We start from the raw sequence: 27,806 nt of genomic DNA on the forward strand, positions 1-27,806 counted from the left end.
TATTCATTTATTTTAATTTTTACTGCAAATCAGTATCGGCCCCAGATATTGTTTTCCTTTATTTCTAATAATCGGTATCAGTATCGGCCCTGAGAAAGCCATATCAGTCGACCACTAGTATATACAGCAAGACTCTATGAAATAACCATTTCCAGTAGCAGGGGAAAGATGGCTGAGCTGTAAAATAACAGAAATAAATAAGCCTGATTAGGTCGTAAATGTGTGCGCCAATTTCCCTCAGGGAATAAACACATCCTGCTGCCGTCTGTCACAGTCTGTTTAAAAAAAGAAGCGTTTTCTCTGTGTTTTCAGATAAATGACATCCCCTTGTGTGCTTTATATTCATACTGAGAATATGTCTGCAAACCATGAATTTGGAAATGGCTGTTAAAGACTCCATCTGTGGCTATCAATGACCAAAAGCTTGTTTTGAAACGGCCCCTGTTGGTGTCAGAGCTGAGGCTGCGTGGTGGTGGTGGGTGTAGATGGGGGGTGGGGGCCCAGTTTGGAACATTGTGTCCCCCTGTCCATAATTCGTAATGGCTGGCCCGCATCCAAACAATCACACAGGCAACCGTTAACGCCCACAGCCTCCACTGTATTCATCCACATATGAACACAAGTCCTTGTTTACATCTGCTTTGACACTTGAGGTCTTGAACCACAAGTGAGATTAATTACACATTTCCTACATTTTAATATCTGATGCTTGGCCGGTGACACAAAACAGTGGAAGTTTAAGTTGTGCTGAAGTCATATAACGTGCAGCCTGTTAGATATTAAACCTGTAAACACATTAAACTGCTGCACTTGCTCCCTGCGCAGTTTAATCCAAACAACACTGCTACACATAGATTACCGGATAGATTACCGTGTAAACACACCCTTGCATGTGATTGGTCGAGAGGTTTTAGCGCGGCGTGCCGTAGCCAATCAGAGGATTGTTTTTCTGTCACGTCGGTGCACGGATAGTAAGCTAACGGGTAATGCAAACATAAACTAATATAAAGAACAAGGATTGTCGCTTAAGGCGATAAAGCACGGGGAGGTTTGATTATTTGGACCGAGTCTTTCTTATTGGACTTTTATTCGCGAGGATGCGGTGCAGCCGTTACTGCGAAGACACGCGAACTGGGTGAAGTAAGCTAACTATCGTTAGCATTAGCCCCGCTAATTTTTAACGTTGAGCAAGGCCGCGGAGAAATACAAGCGCTGCTTCCTGTTCCAGCTCCATTGAGAATGTAGGTTACGTTACGATATGAGTTACAAAATCGCAGCGGGTGTCTAAAGTAGCTAGTCCTGTGGTGTAATCGATCTCATTTTAAGTTTGTTTCAGTTGAGCTCGCGGGCTACCTAGCGTGTTAGCTATTTGGCTAGCTAGCTAGCATGAGTGAACTGACGGACTGCAAACAGTCCGCCGACTCCGCATCGAGGAAACGGTGTCCATCGCCCGACCACGATGAAGTCGTCCCCAGCAAGTCCACAAAAGTGAGCGACGCGTCAAACGAAGCGGGGGTCACTTCGGAAAGTTGCAAAGACAGTGAAGCCGAGAGCAACGTGAAAGAAACAGCTGGGAGCGAGGGCCAGTCAAAAGATAGTGAGAAAAAAGCAGCTGCTGTGAAAACGGATCAGGGTTCAGACAGTACCTGTGTCAACATCTCCAGTGCTGGCGGCCACGATGCCAGCAACTCTGAAAAACCACAGTCCTCAGATGCACGGGGATCATCTGATGCAAAGGCAGCACCAGAGAAACCAGCAGGAACAAAGCTGCGTGCCTCAACTCCTCTGGATCAGTCCGACTCAGCAGCCATAGCAGCTGCTGAAGCTCTTGCCAGTCTCACGGGAGGAGATGGGGACGACAGTCAAGAGACTCCTTGCTCATCTGAAAAGGCTAGACAGGTGAAACAGGGGAGCAGATTCAAGCAACGTGGGGCCCATCAGTCTGCGAGAGCAGGCTTCAAAACGCAGGCAGCTGCTGCAGACAGCTCCACATCTGTGCATAGTACTGACAGGGAAGATGCAGATGAGATGCCAGAAGCAGATGAAGGTGATGAATCCATATCGGGGTCATCGTCCACTCCAAGCTCCTCGTTCCCATCGGACAATGAGGACAATGATGATGGGGAGTGTGCCATTGTGTCAGTTAAGATGGCCCCAGAGATGAGGCAGTCGGTGGCCCTCCTGGCGCAGGTACAAATGAGACTGGAAGCGCTTGAGAAGAAAAGCGCCCGGCTTCACCAGCGGCTGGAGCTGAAGATTAGTCGCCAGCGGCGTCCACATCTTGATCAGCGCAGCTCGATCGCAAAAACTATCCCTGGCTTCTGGGTTACAGCTGTATCCTTAACATGAAAAACAAAACTAAACACTTTCTCTATTCCTGTGTTGTGTTTAAGTGACTGAAATATACATGTGTTGTGTTTTTCCTTAACTTTGATGTGCCAGCTGTTGAACCATCCTCACCTTTCAGCTCACATTGACGAGACTGATGAAGACGCTCTCAGTTACATGACTGATCTCGAGGTAGGAAGAGTTCGTGTGTTCTTACAAAGTGTGGTTCTGGTTGTATGTGCCTAGTAGCGAGATCCAGACATTCCCTCATGTCTTTTTCAGATCGAGTCCTTCAAGAATAATAAACTCGGCTACAGGATCCGTTTCCACTTCAGACGGAACCCGTACTTCCAGAACAACATCATCATGAAGGAGCTCCACCTCGGGATGGGAGGTAAAAATAAGCATGCCGATTAAGTCAAGGCAGAGTTGTCTTACATGTGATATATTGGTAAATGATAATGAATTATATACCAATTTCACTGGAGATGTACGTGTACATACTGTATTTCATTTAGCACAAGAAAATGTCAAATATATCCAAAATGTCCCCAGGATAAGACATTCAATCATATTTTGGAGTTAAAACGACAAATGGCAACACGTTCTCAGGAACAACTGCCTAAAAGTGCTAAAAGTAACGAGTACATAGCCGGAAAACCACAAAGATCAGCAGACTTCTCTTGTCACACCCACGATGACCGAACGCTGCAGCTGTGCAGTTAATGCTCTAATAAAATATGATGCTATTGTAGTTGTGTGTTCCCTATTCACGTAAACATGGACGGACAGAATAAAACAACTTTCAAAACAGTTTAACAAAAATCGCAACAAAAATGTGAATATTTTACAAATGCATTATGGCAGGGCTGTTGCATCACATTATGCAAATGAGCAGTTGTTTTGTTTATCACACAGACATCATGTCGAACACAAAACATTCATCTCTCAAACTCGAGCCCAAGTGTTCTCTGATAGTACAAACATCTTAAAATGAGTACCTGAGGCTAACTAAAGTCTGATACATCCTCTAATCCTGGCCGCTCATGTTTCAGGATCTCCCATGTCGTTCTCCAACCCCATCCTGTGGCACCGTGGACAGAACCTGACGGCCCACAGCGAACCCAGGAAGACGTCGCGCGGGGTCTACCAGACCTTTTTCAGCTGGTTCAGTGACCATAGCAACCCAGGTCAAGATGATGTAGCACAGGTAGAGCAGATTGCCCCTTCATTTTAATAAAGGGAAATTATTATAGCGCACAGAGATTATTAAGTTGAGCATGTCATTAACTCTGCCACCTTTGATTAAGTAACAAGTATCACCAATTATTTAAAAGTGCATTACAGTAATGACATCATTCAGACCTACCGAACTTAACTAAAATGATTCAGAGGCTCGCACACATTCAGCTTTTTGCCAACAGACATAAACGGTGATTTTTGAAGCAATACAATGACGACCCTTTGTCTCAGATTAGCACATTAGACAGCACACGCATACAAATTGAAATGACCTCTCTGCTGTTGTTTAGATACTTAAGGACGACCTGTACAGAGATCCTCTGAGATACTACCTCACTCCACTCTGGGAACCAAGAGAGAACGGCAGGTAAAACGTGTACTCAAGCCACAGACATGCAGTATAACTTGTAGTCACTGGACAAACCAGTTATTAAGCAATAAATTCTTGAAATATTCTCAGCCTCAGGGCCTTGAAATTACAGTTTATGTGTAAACTTTAACAGTTTCCTGATTTTTTTTTTTTTCCTTTTCTGGCTGTTAATACCAGGTGGGATGCATACCGGAACAATGAGTGTGTGTGTGTGTGTACTCTTAACACAAATGTATTTTGTGTGTGTATCTTTTCTCCAGTGGTGGCAGCGGGGCCAGAGCAGCAGACAACGGTAATGGAGATGACTGTGTGGTGATCTCCGACTCGGACGATGAGCCTGGCGAGGAAGCCGGTGAGGCTGAACAAGGTCACAGTAGGGAGGAGGAAGAGGAGGATGAAGAGGTGGAGGAGGAAGAAGAGGAAGAAGAAGTAGAAGAAGAAGAGGAGGAGAGGGTGCCAAGCGCTGGTAAATGCTATTTTAGCTTAATTATATTGGCTTTTTAACTTTAAAGAGATGCCTGAAACCTCAGTAGTCCACACGGCTGGTTTTGGGGCACATTATTTCTAGTAATGCAGATACACATTTCACTTTAAATTATAGATGTATGTGTATTTTGAAGCTTATTCAGGGCTCCAGACTGCAACCATTTATTCACATTTTGCAACTGTTTCTGGTGACAGTAAATTTAATAACTATGATTTGCAAATATGCCCTCTGTGATTTTTTTTTTTTTTTTAAAAACATCACAGTCTATCATGTGAAAAACGAGCAGCAGCGTTGGCGCTGGTAACGTTTTGCCATGGCCACCACAGCAATAATCAAAAAGCATTCTGTGATCAATCATCTGACCTACTTCCTTGATAAATACGTAGTTATTGTTGCTGCACAATGTGTTTGTTACTCCACTCCAGAGACCCAGTCTGCCTCCCTCTCCCTCAAGGACAGGAAGAGGGAGTGAGTTGCCCACAACAAGTGTCGCTGTACACATCAGTAATAGCAGTTACCTCGTGAGCTCTCTGCGTGGGTCTGCCTGACCCTGATGTCTGTTACTTTGATTCAGTGGAACACACGATCTAATAATAGACTAATACATATGATAATAATCTGATTTTAAAAAGCAATTCTTATCCTGTTCATGATGGGATTTGCTTTATTCCCCCCAGTAGGGAAATTTGTGTTGGACTCAAATGCTGTGCACGTATAACTGCCTCCACAGTGGAGATAATAGCTAAAACACATAAATATCCCAGTAAGAAAGGGGCGAACACGCTATAATTTTTACACTATTTAAACACAGTTTCAACTTTTTGTAATTGATGGTTTTTATAATATCTGGTTTTAGGAGGAGCTGCAGCCTCCCCTCAGAAGTCATGGAAAATGACTGTCTCTTAAAGCACTACTTCACTTTGTGACTTTTGTAGCAGTTGACATGTATTAAAACCTTCGTTATTAATACATGCGAGGGGATTGTAGCGTGACGTGAAAAATGAGACCTTCCTCGTCTCTCTCTGTTGCCTATACAAGCCTGTGGACGATTTGTTTAAAGTTGTTTAATGCTGCTGGACTGTGGGATTTTTCTGTGAAGGACTCGGGTCAGATTTTCCACAACAGTCCAAAGGATGTGACTAAGTGCAGGTTCTCGAGTGCCTCGTCTCAGTGCCTCTCTCCACAACAGTAGCTAATGTTAGTTTAGAAAGTCCACAGCTGGCTTCCAGCACATCACAGGTTCCACGGAGCCCCTTTAAAATAAAAGCACACTGTTATTAATGTGTTTTGTCTATTTAATACCAAAACATTGAGCAGTAATACAGTCATATGGGGGGGAAAAAAGAATTTGTGTTACGTTGCTTGTCATTTAAGTAGTGCTAGATTTTGTGCTGATGCTCTGATGCTACTAGTGGAAAAAGTGAGTCTGGAGCCCTGTTATTTTAAGCATATTTTTAGAATGGATGTCAGCAGATAGTTGTTGTAATATGATCCTGTGTTTTGAAATCCACAGTGTTGATGTAGCCCATGTTGTGAATTAGAGGCCGACAGCTTGTTGGCATTAAGTGGATTGGCTTGTGTTGTAGCTGTAAATATAAATGTGTGGGTAATGCAGCTAAACTGAATAGACAGGAAATATCTCCTCCTCAGATGAGAGCCCAGAGGAGAAGGATGATGGTGGAGAAATTGTGATTGACGGTAAGTCACTACTCTTAACAGCAGCGCTGCAAATTCACCACTATCACAACAGTCAGTCAGTGCGGGGTGGCAGTTCATCTCGTCTCTCATATTTTCTGCTTTTTGATTATGCTGCTTTTTTTTATGTCACAGATCTGACTGTGCTTTGCTTTAATGCTTAACAAAAAGTTAGGGGTGTTGGTTACAATCATATTTCACATCGGCAAGAATCCTCTGAAGTTATAACCGTCTTACTTTTCGTCCTGCAGGCTCTGACGACAGCGAGCAGGACGAGGAGGAGGCCTGAAGAGTTTTAATCGATGAAGACGGCGAGTCACCAAGGGACCAGAGACCAGGACAATGAAGAGGATGCCCAAGCTGGCGGATAGTACCAGAGCAATTTATTGTGATTTTTATGCACAGAATATTGGTTTGTGTTGTTTTATACCTAAAATAAATAGAACTATGTAAAAATGAAAAAAATAAAATAAAAAAAATCAGGGTTAACCATAATAATAAAGCCAAGGCAGCATGTTTTCCCCTCTATTTTTTACAGTCGGTACTGTGTATTCTGATGTACTCACTTTTTGCAAAAATGGTTTTCTAATCGGTTTAGGCAAATAATGCTCAGTTGATACAAGTAGTCTTCATCACACGACGGCCTGAACACTAAACGTTGATGAGATTTTGATCGCTGATTTAAAACTTTGCATAGGAAATCCTCCAGATGTTTAATGTAAAGACCCTCAGTGGCGTTATTAGTGATCAATTTAAGATGGATTTTTAGCTGTTTTTAGAATCAACATGACAAATGTCACAAACTAAATTGATATCATGACAGTACATTTCAGATGCACTGAGTACTGAACCAAAATTTGTTCTCAGGGATGATCATGGTGGTAGTTTTATGGAAAGAGCATTACCGGTTTTCAGTCATTTACACTCTCTGGTTGTTGTTGGCTGTGTAAAAGGAAACGTGTACTCTACTGTAGTAAATAGGAAACAAATATTGTTTTAATATGCTACCTGTGTTTCTCCTCCGTCATCTATGTGTTCAGTCTTGTTACACACCGATGTCCACCCCTGTTAACATTCTGTAAAACCATCTCTGATGTTTGAAATCATCGCGTAGTTTGACCAGCGTTCTGTGGATTCCTACGTTTTTTTGTAACGCACTCCTACAACAAGTAGCTGAGTTTTGTATCTTCTTTTCTTTAGAATTTAACTTAATTTGCTTTGTTGTGTTTTAAGGTTCTTTTTTTTTAAGAAAAAGGTATTTATTACATTGTTTTTCTGTTCTTTACGTCCACACCATGGCATGCCTGTGAGCATGAAATGTAAGACAGGATGATTACAGTAAACTTACAAGGCTTTTTTTTTTTTTTTTTCTGTGCACAGTGTCAGTAAATGTAAACGTCAAATGCACAGCAACATAATGGGGTGCACTGTAACAAAATTTTAGTATTTGTATTTGCTTACTTTTCTTAGCAATGACCTGTAAATAATATTTCAGCGTTGTCTTTTGGATGAGACAAGCACACGTGTGTAACCCATGGATAAATTTATCAGATAATCTGGAGTTTTTTCATAAACATGATCAGAAAGTTATATTTTGTGTGCTGTGTTTTATAGAACACTGTAGTTTAAAGATACCTACTTGTTGGTTGCTTTGGTTAATTTTGTTTGCTTTAAGATAAATGTCCACCTTTTGACTCAGACCTAATAAAATAGGCAGTTGTTTCACCTCGCTGTCTGTTGAGTTTTATATATATACATACATATATACAGTAACATTAGGTATTTGGGTCATTCCATGCCAACTCACCCAATATCCAGAACTTACCCCGGTTAATGTCATGGATTTCCTAGAAAAAAAATGTTGAAACTTGATGTTTATGCTGATGGAGAAGTTGATTCTTAAAGTTTGGCTGAATTGTTGTCAGAAAGTAGTTCAGAGATTTCGAAAATTGTGATATAATGTGTGTATTAAGCTGAGGAACTCATTAATGTTTTGTCCAGACACAGAACAACAAACCAAACCGTTACAAGCTGTAACTTGCACATTTCCAGAGCCGAGTGAAAAACAGGCTCAATAAGTATCAGACAAACACCATGAAATGAACACGGTACAAACATCTACAGATGAAATAAAACCAGAGAATGAAAAAAAAAATAATGAAGTTATATAACATCTTAGATTGTTTTTATATGCATTTGCAATGAATATTAACACTTTCACGTTAGAAAAGTTGTAAGGAAACAAAAATAATCCTTAAGAAAATCCAAGAAAGTATGTTTTTCAGCCTGGAAGCTATATGTACCAAGATCTATGGACCAAATAACTTCCAGAAATGACTTCCTGTTATGCATTTGATCATTGTAACCATTCAGCAACGACAACTATTTAACTATTTGAGTTTTCTTTAGGGTCTCTTGGGTGTTCAGGACAAATTTCAACCCAATCCAGTTAAAAATAAGTGCCCTGAGGGCCAAACTTCAGAAATTCAGAACTTAAGAAGTATTTGGACTACAGCTATAGGAATTTAGTAGGAATGAAGTTTCAACATGAAAGAAAATCCATGACCTGAGCTGGGAGGCCCTCGGTGAGTTGGCATGAAATGACCTAATTCTGTATTTGCTGCAGAATGAGCTTGTTCTACATTGTAGTTTATGCGTAAAAGAACCACAAGGGGGCAGTGCACATTAGATTATCGCCATCTTGCCACACTGTAGGTGTTAGTTTTGTTTATGGGTGTTTACAGTTTATCATACAGCACTTTGATGCCAGCTTGTAGATGTTTGTACATGACAAACATGTGTCATCATGTGACATCTTGCATTGACTCAGCTGCCTCAAATCTAAAAAACAAAACAAAAACAAAAGTCCTAATAACAAAGATCCACGTGTGACTTAATTACATAAAAGTCACCTCTCTGATATTCTTGGCTGCAACATTTTCCTCTTGAAGTGCGAAATCAAACAAACCCCGCTGAGATACAGCTGTTCTTTTAATGTTGCTCCATCTTTGATGTGACGGCAGCAGAGTGTGATATCTGACATTTTGAATGTAGCACTGCAAATAGCCCCGGGCAAGACATTTTTGGACAGGCCCAGACAAAGGAGCAGCAGCGGTGTTGCAATGGTACACTTAAACCCTTGATTCCACTTTTAATGCACAGCTATAAATATTCCACCGGCGAAAACCTGTCCTGCTGTAGGCCCAGCAGCGCCCGGGGTATGCAGTCTAGGATGGGCATATACTATTAATACTGATGATGGAAACACGTTATACCCCGTGAAATGATCCCATGTGAAACACAGTGTTTGCCTCCTCTTTGAAGCTGCATTATCCAGCCCCCCCTCTGAGCACAACATGTTTTTATGACTATGAATTAATAATGCGTTTGGTTCCTACAATATTGATCGTGACAAACTAAGTACAGATTGCTGCGACAACAAAGCCGTCCTCGGGCTGCTCTGTGGTCTGAGGGTTGTCTGTGAAGCCTTTGTTATGTATGGGGTGGCAAGGGCCTAAATGGATTCCCCCCCGTGTAAACTACACTCCCATGAGTTGAGCCGGTGTTGCTACTGTACACAAATCATCTTGTCATGCTGCTTCATGCTCTCACGTTTCACGGAGTTGTCCTGCTACTCCGACTGATTCACTATGAAGTTAAAAAAAAATGAAAAGATGACACACAGTGGCTCATTCTTCATTGTGTGATTGATGCTGTGGAGGTATTTTCTCCCTTAAAAAGTGCACAAAGTAAAGTGCTTGTGCTGCTCTCTTTTCTGAGTAATCTGATAGGTTGAGGTAAGGCCCATGAATACCAACTACCTGCGTTCCCGTGTGTCTCCTGCACAGTCTGCATGCTCACAGGCTTGCATTCTTCTATGCATATCTGCAGCAGCCGCACGCCACATGCATATTTGCAGCTTTTCAGCCGCGCTGTGCGTGCATACGCGTGATTGTCTCCTTGTCGGCTAATCAAGATTAAGCACCGCATTTGAACTGTGCAGCGGGGGCAAACAGAGAGGGGATGAGAAAGGAGAAAAGAGTGAGTATGATTGAGGGAAATGGATGAGTGCAGCGATAAGCGGAGCTGCCTGGGCCCTGACAGATACACACAGCAGATGGATGACTCTTATCTGGGAGATCACAGAGTGCACACTCACGCCTGGGCCCGGTTACACAGAGCCACAATCACACCAGACAGACGAGTAGGCCTACCCCCCACCAATCACATTGCACATACAGTACGCACAGAAAAAATGCACGCGCACACCTACACACACACACGCACGCACGCACGCACAACCACTTGACAGAACAGATTGCGGCGCTTGCGTTACCTTCCTGTCTCTGACATTGAAATTCACCTGGAGTCTGGTGTCTCAAGGATGTGCGCAGAGGGAGGAGAAAGGAAGGGTGCCGGGGGAGATAAGGGAAATCAATTTCACTTTAATTGAAGCTGCAGAGCCGGTGCGTGTGTTCGTCTGCATGCATGCACACACTGTACACATGTATGTTGGCACACAGACTTATCTGCCACATGCTCTATTCTCACTTTTTCCCCCAGCCTGACAGATTTTTTTCTTTCGATGAATCTCTGAGCACAAACAAAAAGGTTAAGATAGAAGTCACACATACTTTTGGACACTTAAACCATTACGCGCCTATTACCAAAGGCTCCTGCGAGACTGCTGACAGATTTACCTTTTAAGACACAAGCACTGTACTTTCACTCGCCCGCCTCACATCCACACTATCCTCCTCTTCATGTACAGTAACCCTGCCTCCCTCCCTGGCGCACACCCCTTGTTATTTGGAAAGTGCTCCTCTTCCCCAGCTGTTGATTCACCCAGCTGCATTTTATAGCGAGGGAGAGTGCCAGTCTTGTCTTGAAGGCAGATGGTGACTGGCTGGCTGGACCAGTGGACACGTGGCATTTTGGACGACTGCTCCATCTCTGGGAAGCTGCAGCTCCAAAATGCCTGTACAGTGTTCTCTATAAAAAAAAGAAGATAAAAAATAAAAACCTGCGATCACCTCACTTCCAATAACGGCGCAGGGAGAGCAGGCTGCGACTGGAATGTGCGCCACGTATGCGCCCTTCATGTCAAAGATGTTTTCCAGAGTAGCTCTCCTTTGATAATCGCTGATGTGTGAAGTTCATGGATGTCACACAGCACCTGTTCCCTTTATCTCACATTGGGATGTTTGCATTTTTTCTGGCTTGTAAGATAATAATTAGGAGACTTGTACAGCCATGTGGGAAGAGTTGTGGGTGAAAACAGAGCAAATAAACCTGGAGCATGATGTACTTTTATTCCCTCTACCCTATAATCTCCTTTCTGGGTCAAGGTAGTCTACCCCAGCGTGCTTTTGGTTGCCGCCCTGGACTTGAATCTCTGCAGCAGGCATGTTCAAACACTCTTCAATTTATCAATATACTCTCTGGAAGATCATCAGTAGGGGATGTTTTTTGCTCGAGGGGACAATACTCAGCCCCTAGAATCACCATGATTGATGTGACTGAGGGCTCTGGATTTATCCGGAGCCTTTGGCCGGCCTACGGGGATAAATGTCTACCTCTCATTACCTACTACCTATCCATTAGATGATCCTGACAGAGAAACAGACTCGGTGTTGTCCTTCTCCTTGAAATCCATCTATCACTGCTAAAGGTAACAGGCCTCGTCCGGCCACTGCTTCCTGCTCCTTGTGCTCACGTACACAGAGCAGAAAAATACCCCTTTCCACTGGCGAGTGCAGAGCTGCCGCTATCTCTCGTGCAGGTTGAGGCAGTGGAGGGTGAAAGCTGGTCAGATAAGACACGCAGGATGGTACAGTGAGAGATACAGATGACGTGCTTATGAGGTGTTGGGAGCTGGGCAGTGTACCGGTGTCCATGGCCAAAGTTGAGTGCGCACGGAAACCTGAACTCCGACACACACACACTCATGAGTCATTTCCTCAGCTGGAACTGGAGGGATGCCTCCGGTGGGGCGGGAAACAAAGCCTCCCCTCCCTGCTGGACACTTCTTGACACACCACTGCTTGTACATCACATCTGGCTGATGCCCAACTCCAGATAAGGTGCCTTCGAATCAAACGCCAAGAATGTGCATTAAAAGATAAATACCAAAAAAAAAGAAAAAAAAGGTAGCTTTGCTCGGCTTTGCCAGGAACTGCCCTCCTCTGTGACCTTTCACACACTGACACACCACCTCGTGTGTTTATTCTACTTTACTGTCTTTGCAGGGCCGTGCGCTTTTGTGTCGCCATACTGCGTCAGAGCTCACCACAAAGCCAGTAATGAAGAGAGGCTCTCTCTCTGAAGGCTGTTTTAATTTCAAGCTCAAGGCTCTGTTAACAGGATGGATGTCCTTTACGTCCAGTCCCCGCCCCCCCCCCCCCCCCCCTCCCCCCTCCCCTCCCCTCCTTCGTCTCCCTCTCCTGGCTTTGTCACTGTTGTCATGAGCGCTGAAGCCAGCCTCAGAGGAATCCCAGGAATCTTTTTTTTCGGCTGACCTGGCTCCCATGTTGGACCGAGGAGTAATGGCGACACTGTCTGAGTTGCTGCTCTTTAACGGTGAATTTCAGCCCCCGTGCATCATGTATAAGAATAGTGTGTGGCCCTCCTGGAGCATGAGAACACATTCACATCAAACAGCGGCTGTTTCAGCGTTTCACTTAATTATTTGGTGTTAAGAAGCCCTGCCAAGAGAGAGGGCTATTGAGCTGACATAGATCCATGGCTGGGTTTACAGTAAATGTGTGTTAACTCACCAGCAGTGACAGGGTTAATCATACCCATATGGTGTACCAAGAGGTTTGGTCCAATGCTGCTGTGGGCCAACAGGAGAGGGAAGGCTGGGTGGGGGCAGAACAGAAGGGAGAGGACAGCAGGGCAGACTCTCTCCCTCCCAACACCTGCACCTGGTCACTTGATTCACACTCAGAACTCCCTTTAGAAAAGGCTCAATTTAAAGGACCAACCTCTTTGCTCACATGACGGTGATGGTTGCTGCCATCCAGGCTTAAACTTTTTTTTTTTTTTTGGAAAGAGTGGAGGAACCGTTCAGGGATCAGCTGTGTTTTTCTTCCTCTTCTTTTTTTTTTTAATGTTTCATGGATCAAATGCTGTCGGTTAATATCGACTGATTAGACAAGCAGCGCTTCTTCTTTTCTTTTTTTTTCTCCCTCCTCTCTTTTCTTTTTTCTCTCCAGGGGAATTTGCAAACCTATCGGATTGTTTTATTCCTGCGCAGCGCTGCTGAGGGAGATTTTTCCGAATCCAGCTCCGAGGCACCAAAACGCGGGGAATGCAGCGGTAACAAATCCCCGCAAGTTTGTGGATCCTCCGAGGCGTTTTTTTCACTGAAAGAGTCCAGGAGAAGAATCAAAGGTAAAGACGTTTAACTTCCCCTCTGGTTTAACTTTTAACTCATGTTTGGTTACTGTGTAGCGGCGGTGTGAATGACTGCACACATTTGTTCGGTTCCTATTTCTGGATGTTGAGTTCACAGGTAAGTGCGCACTCCTCCGCGTAAAGGAAAAAAAACTAGGTTATTGAGATCCTGTAATTATTTCTTTTTTATAAAGATGGAAACCATGTGTTGTTACAGCTGAACTTTAATCTGTCCTGCCGGTACCACCCAGCACAGAAACCCAGTAGAAACCCCGTCATTCATACTGATACAACCAGGCCATCATCGTGGAGCTCCACATGCGCTTTTTTGTGTCATATTTTAGCTCCTGATTGATGATTTCAGACAAAGAGATCACCTCCCTTCTCTTTTTTTATTCCTATTTAAATGAAACCAGATCAAATATAATGTGTGAACATGAATTTAAAGCCATATACAGTTTAGAATAAGACACATATTAAAAAACAAGGGTGAAAATGTGTCTGATAATCACATTTTTTTCCATTTTTGCTTTGATTATTTATTCATGTGCGTTGTTGCTGCTGTTCTGATTGATCCTCTCTCCAGGTGATAAATACCTGTGACTCCTCCTGACGTGAAATCATCATTTTTGGTCCCCCCCCCCCTCTCTCCTGGTGCATATGTATTATTAACAGTGAACGTACAGTGTCGGATGAGCAGGAATGGAGATCAAGCCTCCCCGCCGAGCAGATATATGGCAAACTGTGTGATTATGCCAGCAAGCCCTGCCTGCGAGGCGTTCCCCACTCCAGTGGCTTCTGTTTTTAATTTCTCAATATTCAGTCAGCATGCCAGTCATTTCTGTGTCATCACTTATCTTTAATGGGAACGTGTCTTCACATCACACATGACTTACTGCCCGTGTTGGGAAATAATAATGAACATTTTTGTGAAATCTCCCCACTTTTTTTTTCGCCCTAAAAGCCCCCTCTATTTGGAGGGCTTGTACCGCGTAGCCACAGGAGGCCTCTGGCTACATGGATGACACGAGAAAAAAGAAAAGCCCGTGGGATGGCTTACAGCCCGAGCAAAGCACACCTTCAGGGAGACAATTTAATGGATGTTGTGGACTCAGCTTTTAGTATTCATAATTTATATGGGATCCTCTCCAGCAAAGTGCAGATGCATAATGAATGCTTGAGTTAAGGTCTAACAGTTAGGCTACGTTTCAACACCCCTAAACTGTCAGAAATTGTTTCAGCCAGGGCTACCTGTTTCTTTGAACTGTCATGTATTTCACTCGTCAACTTCTGAAGGGTAGGCAGACGTGCTTTGTTGAAAGAACCGAGAGAGAGGCCGAGGGGAATCACTGATGGGCTTCGGAGTCTTGTTTTCGAGGAAAAAAGGGGGTGAAATATATGTTAAAAGTGATGGTAATGTGTTTAAGAACATGCACAAGGTGAGGACGAGAAGACTTCAATCTCCCCTTTTTCAGAGTTTTTTTTCCATGCGACCGTGCTCGCAAATGGCATTAAACAGTCTTAACGCATACCTCACTGCGTTTACTCTTTAAATAAATAATAGGGCTGTCATATTTTCCAGAGCAGGTGTGAAGATTTGGACGTTGTTCTCTCCTGCCAAACTATACGTCTCGCCTTGGAAGGCTGCAGGCCAGACTTCTGATCAGAGACATCAGAGGAAGAGAGAGAGAGCGAGAGTCTCTTGCCTGTCCTTCCTTTCTTTTTCTGTCTCGTATTTCTCTTGGGGCACACTATAATAATAGTTCATTCCTCTTTCTTTTTTCTTCCAGATTTAGATCTCTGTGGGCTACCTGCATGACTGTTACCATGACAGCATCCGGAGCCCAACTCCTCCTGTTGGCCTTATGTGTTTACAGAGGCTCGGGCCTGCAGCAGTCTGCTCCCAGGGTTCGCCTCTCCTTCAAAGGTGAGCTCCTACAGATTAACCTGAAAAACTCTCCTGACAGCAGGGATTATTGTCTTAATAGTTTTCTTTTGGTCGCACACACAAGCTCACGCACCGCCCGCGCACACATCCACACCACACCGGTTATACTTCCTCTTTATACATATGTAAAGAACGTATTTCCTGCCACATGTCAAACAGGGCGACCCTGGAAACAAAAGGTGGATATTACGTGGTGGCTGGTTACTGGTAGTGCCCTTCAACAGAATTTCTCCCCACACCCTGAACCCAACACCCACTGGTGTCTGACCCTTCAGCTCTTCTTTGTTTTTGATGTGACACGACGACACGAAAAGGAAGGAAACACCTGAAATTTGATCACAGGAGCAAAAATTTCAAAAGTTAAATGTTTTGGCCGCGAGGCGCGAGTTCAAAACGGTTGAGGATGGCGGGTTTGAAGCCTTTTTTTGTGGTCGTGTGGGATTTTCCCATGCTGTTGAGACTCATGTTACAAATAGGTGGATGACACCTTTGATCGAAAACAATGCCGCATGATTACAGTTATTTTCTGCATCCCCATCATGTTGTCACTTCCAAGTGCACCTGACACACGTCACACCCGAAGGTCTTATCAGATTTATGGCACGCTTTCATGTGGAGGTGAGTCAAAAAAGCTGCTCTGGTCCCGGGTCAGGTTCAGGCAGCGTAAACGTGTCGGGTTGTCTCATCTCGAGACACGTTTATGATTTTGTACAAATTCAACAGCCGACATCTGAAGCAGATTAGAGGTGAGCTAATCAGGAGCTATGTGGGGCTGTTTTGAATTCAGCCCATTTCGTCAGACTGAAAACAGCTGTCTGCGTGCTGCTCGTGGCTGTCGTGCACGGCAACAGTTCCATTTGAGGCCCGAGAGAAGAATTGCAGTGCATTTTTATATGACCTTTAACACTAATCCTCTTCCAGTAAACAGCTTATACACATACACCAGTGTTGTTTTTTCTTTGCAGCGGGGTGCACAAAGTAGTGGTCTGTGCAATTACACAAGTTTGGTCTTGAACTCTTGATCGTGTTCCTCCCAGCGTTAGATAGAGGAATTCACATCTGTGCAGAGCTCCCCATGAAAAATTCATGCACAGCAGCTTGTTGGGAGCAGCTGAGAGGTGTTGAATTGTGAGGGGTTTTCTGTCGATAAAGCGGCCGCATTCACAGCCCTCGCTCGCCCTCACTTCGCCCTTCCCCCTAATGCCGAACAAAAAGGAGAAAAGTTGGATTTACTCCCCAACTGTTTTCTGCCACTCCAAGGATTTATTGTTCATTGTTTGTGACACCGAGTCTCTTTGTTCCCCGAGGCGCCTGTGGAGGAGGTTTTTCGGGGCGGCTGGAGGACATGTGACTCCTCTGAACGAATGAGCCGGCCCTGAGTGACACTCTGGAGGCCTGCAGAGGATAGAGATGTTACACACAGTTTCCTCTGTCACTGGGAAGTTGTGTCAGTCACTTCAAAGAGACCTGACTGAGTCTGGCTTGATAGAATTAGTCATCATTGCTAGAGAGCAAAATGTGCCGTGTAACTGAAGCCATGTTTCAGAATCTCGTGCCCTCTCGCTGCTGTCACCAGTTTGCTCATACTTGGGATAGGCCTGGGACTAACCAGCAGTGGTCATTAGTGCCTTAGTGACAATATGTTGTCAGGTTGTAACATGAGAGGTTACAGCACCCGGCCGTAGCTTCATACTATAATTGTGTGTCCTTCCCCGTGTTTCCCTATCAGTGTGAGAATGTTGTCAGGGGATAAGTGTTTGCTGAATGTTTACCAGATGATGGCAGTACATTGTTTGCTATTTTTGGAGAATGGAGACATGTATAGGGGTGTGGTGTTTCTACATTTAGCCCCTCCAGTGAATCCACTATGGCCCAGTGGAGCCTGGCCCCCCGGCGTGTTATCCTGTGTTTACCTCTCAGGAACAGAACCGGACCTCGTCCCACCTCAAAGGCTCCATCTCGTGTCGGCCGGAGATCCGATTGCACGGCTTATTTTAGTGGCACCTTGACTGCATCCTGTTAACGGTGACCTCAAAAGGAAGATGGCAGACACTTTGATGTAAATAAAGATTGCGCTTCCTCCCCGAATCCCCCCCGTAAGCCGGCTTGTGAGGGTCTGTGCGGACATTTGTCATTATATAATCCCGCTGTCTTTAACATGCCACATGTGCCGGTCACTATCTGGTCACAGATGTGTGTGTGTGTGTGCGTGTGGATTGTCGTGTGGAAGAATGGAAATAAGTCACACTCGGAGGCAGAGTGCGGCACACAGTCCATTTGTCTCGCAGCGGATGAAAACTGTTCAATCAAAGCTTTCAGGAGAACAAAAAAGAAAAAAGAAAAGCAGAAACATTTTCCACCGCAGCGTGTCTTAACAGGCTACGCTCTGCTGAACACAATCCTGATCTTAAGAATTAGCTCCCAGTTCCACTGACCGTGTCTCCTAAGGGACCTGCTTTTTCGTCTAACTCCAGCCGGCATGTGGCGCCTTAAACTCAATCAGACAGTCAGGACGCATAAAATATTAAGATCTTAAAAGCAAATATGTTTCTTAAAATGCACTAAGTTGAGTTATATTTAATCAGTGACACACATTTTCCAGAAAAGAAGTGAGAAGGGTGTTGTACAAGGCACCATAAGTTCATCCAAGTCAGTAATGAAACATGTTAAAGGCATACAGGGAATAATGTGAGGAGGTTTGGAGGAGTAACCTCTGCTCCCCCTGCTGTTGGTTTTCCTAATGGTGGAGTTACTGTTTTTTAACAAAGCTGGAACACTTTGTCAGGGATGGGTTGAGTGCTGAAAATCTTCACGCACGTAAAAAGTGCAATAGCTCCCATGAAAATGACTCAAGTAAAAGTGAAAGTTACCATATCATCACCAGTGACGGGCCCAGGATGTTCGAGGGGCAGGGGCGAAAAAAATAAAAAAAAGGGCTTCACGTTTGTGATGGGGTTTTTAGGGGGCACCAGCTCGCAGAAAGTCGTGAAATATTTACAGTGAAGAGAGGACACTTCACCATGTTTTGTCCACTAGAAGGGAAACCTAGAGTGCACTTTATCATGTTTCGTCCACCATAGAGGGCACTTTCGCTGTGTTTTTTCGTACATGGGGGCACCAGGGGGAGCGATCGCCCACTTTCCGCTCCCCTCGAGTCCGCCAGTGATCATCACATCAAGCATTACCGCTACACACAAAAAATTTAGATAGCTAACATTAGCTAGCTAACGACGTTTTCACCTGAAGTAGGTGCAACTTACTTCAGTGTGCCTGTGGTGATTAGAAGAGTTTTTAAAAAGCAGAGAGCACTTCATCGTGTGATATTTGTCTGTTTTAGATTCTGGTATAAAAAGTGTGGACAGAGAGTGTTGCCTGAATCTGCCTCTTGTTCTTGGGTTTTGCTTCGTCATCACCCCATCATGGTCAAAAGACAAGTGGTGCTTCGTTTTCTTCCAGACAGCAGGGTTGCCAGATCGGTTTGATGCTTTCCAGCCCAATAACTGCTCCAAATTCAAGCAAAGTGATAAAAAAAAGAAAGTACCCAAATATTATCCATTGAGTTTTGTGCTTCATCACAACTTTTAGTCATGACCTAGTAAGTAAACAACAATTTGAGTGTTCACAGGTTTGTGAGAACACAGATAGAAGTCTACATTGTGCAACTCAAATATAAAACTGTTTCCCATTTCCGCCCTCTGCCTTCAAGGTCCAATGAGTCTCATTCCCAACCAAAAGAGTCAAGACTCAAAAATGTACCCTTTTAAAATGAAGAAAAACTAAAGGAACAGCTCAAACAACAAAAATAAGTTGGTTTTATCTACCTTAGTAAACTGCGACAGACCTTAAAAGTATAGCCTAAAGCCTAAAGACAGAGACAGGAGAAGACGGAGAGAGGAGTATGTCTGGAATCCCGTGCAATTAAAAAACACAAACAAATTATGATGTTGTGATGCAAGCACAGAGGTGTCTCTTACCACAAATATAATGATTTGCATAAACACTGCAGCTTGTGTGTGTTTACAAGTCGGTAATGATGGTACCTCACACAAAAGTGTGTCCCCATATGCATTTTTCTTTTTATTATGACGGAGTTTCAGCCCTCAGGCCTTCTTCAACATCAACAGCAGTACTCCGTCACAGCCACAGATATTTTATATAAGCCACACCCTAAAGACAAACATTTTCTTTATATCTGTTTGATCTCTGCATGTGGTACGAACGAAGCAGCGTTTTCTTTTAACTTCTGCGGTGGTTTAATTGGCTGTATTCTGTCACTGCCTGTTTTCAAAGTCTTAAGTCACTCAAGGACTCTTGCTTGTTTGTTCCCACCCTAGTGGAGGAGTATAATTGTCCGATCACCATTAGATGTGTCATTAGGGCGTGTCTGGCGACACGTTTGGAGTATGGGTTGTTGATTTTGAAGAAGGCCCGAGAGCCGAAACGTCACCAGATTAAAAAGAAAAAACGCACATGAAGCCAGACTGAGAGACGCCTTTTCTGCTTTCCAGTCCACTTCCAGTGATCAGCACCTCAGTGCGGTCCTTAGTGTGCGTTACTTTCCTATTAAATCATGGTAACTGATGTCTCCTCTCAGTAGAGTAAATTAAAAAGATGTCATATCAAAGTTGTTGTGAGTGGCTGGATGTGTTCGCAGAACTAATTCATACAATTTATGAATGTATTTTTAATTAGCGATGCACGATATGGATTTTTTTCAACCGATCCCGATAATAACCTGCTTCTCATGGCCGATACCAGTAAGATAACCAATAATAAGCTCCTGACCTTTTGCGTCTGCACACCTGAAGGTGAGAGAGGCTCAGATGTAGTGAGCAAAGATGACTGATTTAAAATTCCCCAGCTCTAATAAGATTTGTTGTGTATCTTCCTATTTATCAGCAATTATTTCATTTTCATCCAATGACCGATAACCTATAATTTTTCATTTATTTTCAAACCCGCCAAATTCATAGATAAACCACCCAAATTCTGTCTTCCTGCCCAAACACATTTTACCCCCCAATTAGGCGGAAAACCTCCCAACCTGGCAACGCTGCCAGGCAGCTGGTAACTTGGCATCTACAGTAGAGATGCTCCGTGCGTGCCGCCATTACACTCAGTCCCATCAATTTAGAGCAGACTTGTTGTAACAGAGGTGTGAATGGCAAATGTAGTGAGGTATGAAGTAGGTCACTCCCTCAGAAATATACTCAAGTAAAGAATAGAAGTACAGTTTTTAAAAAAGAACATTAAAAGTACTAAAAAAGAGGCTTTTTTTCACACAGAGCTGATGGACACGAGGGCAGCCAGACCCTTCAGTTTCTCCTTCAACACCAGCGACTACCGCATCCTCCTGATGGATCAGGATCAGGGCCGTCTGTACCTTGGCAGCCGGGAGTACCTGGTGGCTCTGGACATGCACAATGTCAACAAAGAGCCCCTCATCGTACGTACAAACTCTACCAGCTTGCTTTTTTTCTTAAATCCAGTCTGCTATTATGCTTCTATGTATCCTTAATAATCCAGCATTTTCTGATTTTCTCAAAAGATCCACTGGCCGGCGTCCGCTAAGAGAAAGGGAGAATGTCAGATGACAGGAAAGGGAAGACAGGTGGGAACATGTGTTGACATCCTGCTCTTTTCAAAAAAATCCGAGCCCTCACCTTTTCAAGACGGGACAATGACGATGAAGATGTTTGAATTCCATTTGTCTTACTCGTCTTTGTGCAGGGCGAATGTGCCAACTTCGTGCGCCTGATAGAGCCGTGGAACCGCACCCACCTCTACACCTGCGGGACGGGGGCGTACCAGCCCATCTGCACGTTCATCAACAGGGGCTGGAGAGCAGAGGTGAGCAAGAAAAAAAAGACACTTACACAACTCCCCGAGTGGGATTTACCGCACGATTCCCTCAGCAGTAGGCCTGGAAAGCGCTGTCCTGCTAAATATTTCAGGAGTACAAACTGGGACACTGATTTGTTTATGATTTCCCCACGCTCCCTTGTGACGTTTTAGCGATCTATTTTTATGCTTTCTCTCCCCCCCCCTGCAGGACTACCTGTTTAGGCTGGTCCCTGGGTATGTGGATTCAGGGAAGGGAAAATGTTCCTATGATCCCAAACAGGAGAACATCGCGGTTCTGATCCGTAAGACAGGCAGAATAATAATCACAGAATCTTATCAAATTCCTCACGCTGCTGAATCACGAAGCCTCTCTTTACTTTCGCACCTCTGCAGATGGTAACCTCTACGCGGGTGTCCATATTGACTTCATGAGTACAGATGCCGCTCTGTTTAGGACCATGGGAGGGAGAACAGCAATCAGAACGGAGCAGTATGACTCCAGGTGGCTCAACGGTGAGTAAGTGTGGGTGTGAGGAGGTAAACGCTGCAGATTACAGGTTATGGTTCCTCTCTTTTTTTATTTGACAACCACTTGCCTCAATCCCTTCTCTGCTTATGTGTTGTTATCCCCACAGAGCCTGTGTTTGTTCAGATCCAGCAGATCCCTGACAGTGCAGAAAAGAACGACGACAAGCTTTACTTCTTCTTCCGTGAGAAGAGTCTGGACTCGAGCGGCGGGGCGAGCCCCAGCGTTTTAGCCAGAGTGGGAAGAGTGTGTCTGGTGAGCCGAGCCGAGCCGCATCACATATGCAGCGAAAATGCACGCAGCTTACCTTTGTGCGATATGAAACACGTTGTACGTATTGAGCCGTGACCCAATTTCCTTCCTGTCTAGAATGATGAAGGAGGGCAGAAGTCCCTGGTGAACCGTTGGACGACGTTCCTAAAGGCTCGCCTTATCTGCTCAGTGATAGGAGAAGATGGAGTGGAGACGCGGTTTGATGAACTACGTGAGGCCACAATAAAATAAGCACTCTGATTAAACTGATTGCATTTTAATTGCGACCGCTTTTTACCCTCGCGTTATTGATTTTGTATCATTCCTCTTCCAGGTGATGTGTTTATTCAGCCGACACAGGATGAGCGAAACCCGATGGTGTACGCTCTCTTCACCACAGCAGGGTGAGTTGAGTTTGGAGGCCTGGTTGATAAATTCAAGTCTCACCCCCAACTGATCTGTTTTGCCAATTTGGAAGAAGTATTTAGATATTTTTACTTAAAGGAAAAGTTCACCCAAAAATCAAAATTCAGTCGTTATCTAATCACTCTCATGCCGATGGAAAGTAGGACTAAGTTTCGTCGTCTACAGTTTTTTTCTGGACAGCGTTGCAGCGCTCTCCTAAACAACTGAAGTAGATGGGGACCTGTTTTAAAACGTAAAAAAAAAAACAGAAAAATCATCCGTCGTAATCTGAATCTCCTGAAGCCCTGAGATCCCAAATTGATTTGAAAAGAGGTTATTTTATTCCAGCCTTGACAAACAGTTGAGCTCATGCACCGACCTCAGACGTGGTCCATGCTAATGCTTTTAGCTTAGCATCTACAGTTCATTATGTTTAAAACAAGTACTTCAGTTGTTTAGGAGAATACTGCAACGCTGTTTTGCTGTGAAGCTCCAGAAATGTTTTGTGGACTACGAAACTTCACCCGACTTTCTATCGGCATGGGGATGGGTAGATAATGACTTAATTTTCAATTTCAAGTAAAAGTCCAAAAGTTACATTCTATACTGCAATTTTGTGGATGACTCTTGCTTTAATTTCAGAGACAGGGCTCGAGCTGTCTCCTCCCTCCACCTCTCACCTTAATTGTTTGTTTTGTGCTCCAGCTCTGTGTTCAAGGGCTCAGCCGTCTGCGTGTACTCGATGGCTGATATCCGCAATGTTTTCAATGGACCGTTCGCCCACAAGCATGGGCATAATTACCAATGGACCGAGTACACTGGCAAGATTCCCTACCCACGGCCTGGAACAGTACGTTTGAGTCATGTTATTTCCAAAGTGATGCAATCAGATAAACCACTGTCATCTGAGTGATGATATAAACAAACTCCTCCTCCTAATGACTTCCTGCTTACTCATCCAGTGTCCAGGGGGAACGTTCACTCCCGGTATCCGCTCCTCCAAAAACTTCTCGGATGAGGCCGTGAATTTCATCAGAGCTCATCCCCTCATGTTCCATCCAGTTTACCCTATCCACCGCCGCCCCCTGGTGGTGAGAACCGGTGTGGACTACCGCTTCACTGCCATGGTGGTGGATCAGGTGGATGCTGTGGACGGACGCTACGAGGTGCTCTTCCTGGGGACAGGTGAGACGGCAAACGGGGCTGATGGCTTGAGGATTATCTTGGCGAGACAGTGTCGTTCTTAATTATAATCTCTCTTCCTTCTAGATCGAGGCACTGTCCAGAAAGTTATAGTTTTGCCGAAGGACCCAACTAGCATGGAGGAACTGACACTAGAGGAAGTGGAAGTTTTCCGGGTACGTCTAAAAAAATGTGATCCTGAAAAGACTAAAATACGCTAATCTTAAAAAATAGAGTCTTATTGTTTTATCCCTTGTGCTATTTATTGATTTACAGAGCAGAGCTGCAGTCAAAACGATGAAGATATCCTCCAAAAGAGTAAGGAAATTCACTTCTGACACAAATCTGACTCACAACAGATTCCTCACAACCACACTGAGCTGAGTTTATTTTGCTTGTGTCACCACAGCAACAGCTGTACGTGTCATCAGACGCGGGGCTGACCCAGGTGTCGCTGCACCGCTGCGGTGTGTACGGCCGGGCCTGCTCCGACTGCTGTCTGGCTCGAGACCCCTACTGCGCCTGGGATGGAGAGAGCTGCTCTGCCTTCACCCCGTCCACAAAGAGGTCAGAGAGGTCTCTTATCTTCACAGCGCACTGTCTCTAGACCATAAAGTGAGGATGTCCACTTAATCCTTAATTCTGATCTTTGCCTCAGGAGGAGCAGAAGACAGGATGTCAAACATGGTGACCCGCTGAGGCAGTGCAGAGGCTTTAATGCCAAAGGTGAGGCGACTTTTTGTGTTTTGCACACTTCAAAATGAAGTTTTTCTTAGCAGTTGTTACCATTTCATCTTCTGTGCAGTAGAGAAGCGTCTGAGAGAAACGGTGCAGTTTGGGGTGGAGGGCAGCAGCACCTTCCTGGAGTGTCAGCCTCGCTCTCCTCAGGCCACCGTCAAGTGGCTCTTCCAGAGGGAAGGAAAGAGGAAACTGGTGAGGAAGAGGAACAGTTAAATTCAGAAAATGTTTGAATGTTTGACATTTTGGAGGAATACAACCATTTGCTTTCTTGCCATGAGAAGATGAGAATATCCACACCAACATATTATTTCAACACTTGTTTTTTGGGATTAAATAAACAAGATATAACACGTTGATCAGTGATCTTAACAGGTGCTTGTAGGTGGATTTTATTTCGTTAAGACAGAGCTAGGCTAGCTGATTCCCCCTGTTTCTACCTTTATGCTAAGCTAACAGGCTCTAACTTGATATTTACAGGACAGATATAAGAGTGATATCAATGTTTTCATCAAATTCTCAGCAAGAAAGCAAATGATCTATTTTTTTCCAAATAATTTATAGCTTTAAAGGGACAGTTCATCCCAAAATCAACTAGAGTGGGAGTGCATACCTCTGCCAAGGCCCAACAGTCCCCTTTTGTACTCACTAAAAGACACAAATGAACATCCATGGATTATTTCCTGAGAAATCAACAAAAGTGTCGAAAAATGCCCATCTCATGGTGTTAAAGGGCTTCAGAAAACATTCCTGGATCCGACTCTCTTTATCCTGATCCACACCAAAAGTTAATGTGGTCTATTCTGGACTGAAACTCATCCTCCATTCAAGTTTCGGGGAAATCCGTTCAGTAGTTTTTGTTTGATCCTGATGACAAACCAACTAACCAACAAACAGATGGAAACGGGGAAAACATAACCTTCTTGGTGGAGGTAAAAATACATATTTCAGTGTGAGTATATTCAAGAAGAAGGCAGACATCTTAAAAATCACACCAAAACAATCTAGATGAATAAAAAGCACTACAGGTAAGGGGGAAAAATACATTTTGGGATTTTGGGATGAACTGTCCCTTTAAGAGCATAAACCACTTGCCTATTTGTGATCTGTGTAAAAAAATCAGATACACTGTTCCCTCTCTGAGACTTTACCTCTTACTCTCTCTCTTTTCTGCAGCTCAACCGTGTGGGAGGTATCCTGAAGACCAACCACGGCATCCTCCTGAAGTCCCTCAACCAATCAGACGCGGGGCTCTACCACTGCCTCGCCACCGAGAACAACTTCAAACACACGGTGGCCCGCGTGGCGCTGCGCATCCTGGATCGAGACATCGTATTAGCTCTCACCGATCAAGATGAGGAGGAGGAGCCCAAAACCCGTCAAGCGGGACCGTACACGCAGTCCTCCCTCGTCTCCACGCCTTTCCCTCCTGAGATAAGACTGATTAACCAGTACTGCCAGTCCTACTGGGAACAGCTCAGCCCCAAACAGCAGCAACAGCAGCAGCAGCAGCGCAAACGCACCAGCCGCAGGCACACAGAGAGCCAGGACCAAGGCCTCGGCTAGAGGGCGGGACTGACGCTGTCCAACACTGGCCTGTCTGGACTTTATGGTGGACTTTTATGTTTGACATGCATGTTTGTGTGTCACCTCCAGTCATGAGGCAGGTGATGCTGTCATGCTGTCGTTAAAGTACCATATCGGTGGTTTTGCAAACAAAAGCTGAGGAAATACAATTTGTATATATTTTACATGACCTGTGACCACTTCCCAAAGACTACTGTACAGTTTTAGATGGCTTTTTTTTCCACTTTCAGGTATCGGTTCATGTTAGTGTGACATTTAAATCAACGTAGAGATTTGATACTGGCTCACGATTGATCATCATCCGTCATAAGAGATCTTTTTAAAACGTCTTCTTGTTATGTTCAGGTGCTTATGGGAAACGCCAGCATCTGTGACTTAGGAATCACAAGGAAAGATCAACATATTTAGTAGAAGAAACTTCATTAAAGGGTCACTCTCGGGGAGTACTACTGCATACTGTATGTGAAAGAAGTAGTACAAAGCCTTTTGTGGCTCCAGAGGGAGCTGCATGTAATCTGATAAACTGCCTTCAGTGATATCACTTGGTGGCTAAGTTGAATTGTGGGTAATGTAGGCAACAGGTTTTGAAAAGCAGTCCACTTGGCTAGCATTGCACTACTACACCACCTTTGGATATATGATCAAAATCGAAACAGCAGAACCTTTTTTTTTCTCCACGCATTCTTCTTCCTTTTCAAAACCTGGTGCCTACATAACCCACAATGCAACTCAGCCACTAAGTGACGTCACTGGAGGCAGTTTATCAGATAACATGCAGCTTCCTCTGGAGCCACAAAATTCTTAATACTACTTTTTTCACATATGCAGTAATATAACGAATAATAGTTGCAACTTTACGATAAACAATCGCTTAAAAATGGTTTATAAAGCATTTGATTCTTATTAACTAAAGTTTAATTAACTATAAATTTACCATTTAATGATGGTGTTACAAAAACATGATTATCTCTTTCACAACATACATGCTTGAACATTATGTCTCTTCCAGGTTTGATTTTCCAGAGATTTTCGTCAGCTGATTCTTAAATTTCAGATTTTGGATGGTCCTTGAATGCACCAAAAAGAGGAGACTTTTCAAAACACATCTGGAAAGACGGGTCATTGCGATGGGTTCACATATTGTTTGTTTTGGAAAATGGTCGGTGTGATGTAAAGTATGTATGTCGACTTCAACAAGCAAAACCACAGATTTGGTACTTTCAGGTATCTTGAAACAGAAATGTAATATATTGATTGTGAATATAATATATATGGTCATTGGATTACTCTTGTATTGTATGGACATAATATGATGAATGCAGATGTTGCATGCATACCTGTTGCTGTTTGTTGTAAGTTGTACATTTTACTGTCGTTCCGTTTTCAACCTTGGTGTGTGACGCTGTTTGTGAGCTGTACTGTGTTCTGTTAAGCTAATTCCATTGGATGTTGTCATATAATGACTCCCTTACTGTCCTGTGCTCTAGTGACCTGCAGTATGCGAGTGTTTGAAGATATGTATAGCGTACAGTGTTCTTCCAGTTATGCACTTTGTCGGTGGTGGTATTCGAGGGAATTGGGGATCTTTGCACAGATGTATGAGAAAAATGATAAAATAACATAATGTTTTTTTTTTTTAATGTACAGTATGTTTTAAAAAAAAATGGGAATGAAACTGGCTCAGATTTAGTATTGGTTGTTGTTGTTCTGTCATAAACTGTATTTACAGGTTTTTTAAAAATGGCTAAAAATGGAAGCGCATAAAAACAAGATATTTTCCAGCGAGAGCCGCCGTTCACCTCCG

General features: G+C 43.9%; 2 protein-coding genes across 5 annotated transcripts; both read left to right on the plus strand.

Annotated features, from left to right (window-relative positions):
- Positions 1 to 931: 931 nt before the first annotated feature.
- tspy (testis specific protein Y-linked) lies at positions 932 to 7,848 on the plus strand. Of its 3 annotated transcripts, XM_073470655.1 has the most exons (9): positions 1,157 to 1,241; positions 1,327 to 2,334; positions 2,443 to 2,520; positions 2,611 to 2,722; positions 3,384 to 3,538; positions 3,861 to 3,937; positions 4,201 to 4,406; positions 6,078 to 6,125; positions 6,374 to 7,848. In XM_073470655.1, the coding sequence occupies exons 2-9, from the start codon at positions 1,387 to 1,389 to the stop codon at positions 6,409 to 6,411; spliced, it is 1,662 nt and encodes a 553-aa protein (XP_073326756.1). In that variant the 5' UTR covers positions 1,157 to 1,241; positions 1,327 to 1,386; the 3' UTR covers positions 6,412 to 7,848. The 3 variants fall into 3 exon arrangements, with proteins under 3 accessions (XP_073326755.1, XP_073326758.1, XP_073326756.1); XM_073470654.1 differs by having other exon boundaries at positions 932 to 2,334; XM_073470657.1 differs by lacking the exon at positions 6,078 to 6,125 and having other exon boundaries at positions 941 to 2,334; positions 6,374 to 6,498.
- A 5,381-nt stretch (positions 7,849 to 13,229) lies between these two features.
- On the plus strand, positions 13,230 to 26,706 carry sema3ga (sema domain, immunoglobulin domain (Ig), short basic domain, secreted, (semaphorin) 3Ga). 2 transcript variants are annotated; one of them, XM_073471051.1, is made up of 18 exons: positions 13,230 to 13,517; positions 15,311 to 15,447; positions 20,754 to 20,914; positions 21,017 to 21,079; positions 21,199 to 21,318; positions 21,521 to 21,614; positions 21,706 to 21,825; positions 21,948 to 22,093; positions 22,208 to 22,322; positions 22,425 to 22,494; positions 23,201 to 23,345; positions 23,458 to 23,680; positions 23,765 to 23,853; positions 23,954 to 23,995; positions 24,087 to 24,244; positions 24,336 to 24,403; positions 24,483 to 24,610; positions 25,592 to 26,706. In XM_073471051.1, the coding sequence occupies exons 2-18, from the start codon at positions 15,336 to 15,338 to the stop codon at positions 25,979 to 25,981; spliced, it is 2,244 nt and encodes a 747-aa protein (XP_073327152.1). In that variant the 5' UTR covers positions 13,230 to 13,517; positions 15,311 to 15,335; the 3' UTR covers positions 25,982 to 26,706. The 2 variants fall into 2 exon arrangements, with proteins under 2 accessions (XP_073327152.1, XP_073327153.1); XM_073471052.1 differs by having other exon boundaries at positions 24,486 to 24,610.
- Positions 26,707 to 27,806: the final 1,100 nt, after the last annotated feature.

This window comes from Pagrus major, chromosome 7, assembly GCF_040436345.1.
Source record: "Pagrus major chromosome 7, Pma_NU_1.0".
Lineage (NCBI taxonomy): Eukaryota > Metazoa > Chordata > Actinopteri > Spariformes > Sparidae > Pagrus > Pagrus major.

What these genes read in the sequence shown, in the direction of transcription:
- tspy (XM_073470654.1), top strand. Translation starts at nt 1,387, where the DNA reads ATGAGTGAACTGACGGACTGCAAACAGTCCGCCGACTCCGCATCGAGG. An exon ending in GTTACATGACTGATCTCGAG is followed by an intron (nt 2,521 to 2,610) that starts GTAGGAAGAGTT and finishes TGTCTTTTTCAG; the next exon opens with ATCGAGTCCTTCAAGAATAA. An exon ending in TGGAGAAATTGTGATTGACG is followed by an intron (nt 6,126 to 6,373) that starts GTAAGTCACTAC and finishes TTCGTCCTGCAG; the next exon opens with GCTCTGACGACAGCGAGCAG.
- sema3ga (XM_073471051.1), top strand. Translation starts at nt 15,336, where the DNA reads ATGACTGTTACCATGACAGCATCCGGAGCCCAACTCCTCCTGTTGGCC. An exon ending in TGACAGGAAAGGGAAGACAG is followed by an intron (nt 21,080 to 21,198) that starts GTGGGAACATGT and finishes GTCTTTGTGCAG; the next exon opens with GGCGAATGTGCCAACTTCGT. An exon ending in GAGTGGGAAGAGTGTGTCTG is followed by an intron (nt 22,094 to 22,207) that starts GTGAGCCGAGCC and finishes CTTCCTGTCTAG; the next exon opens with AATGATGAAGGAGGGCAGAA.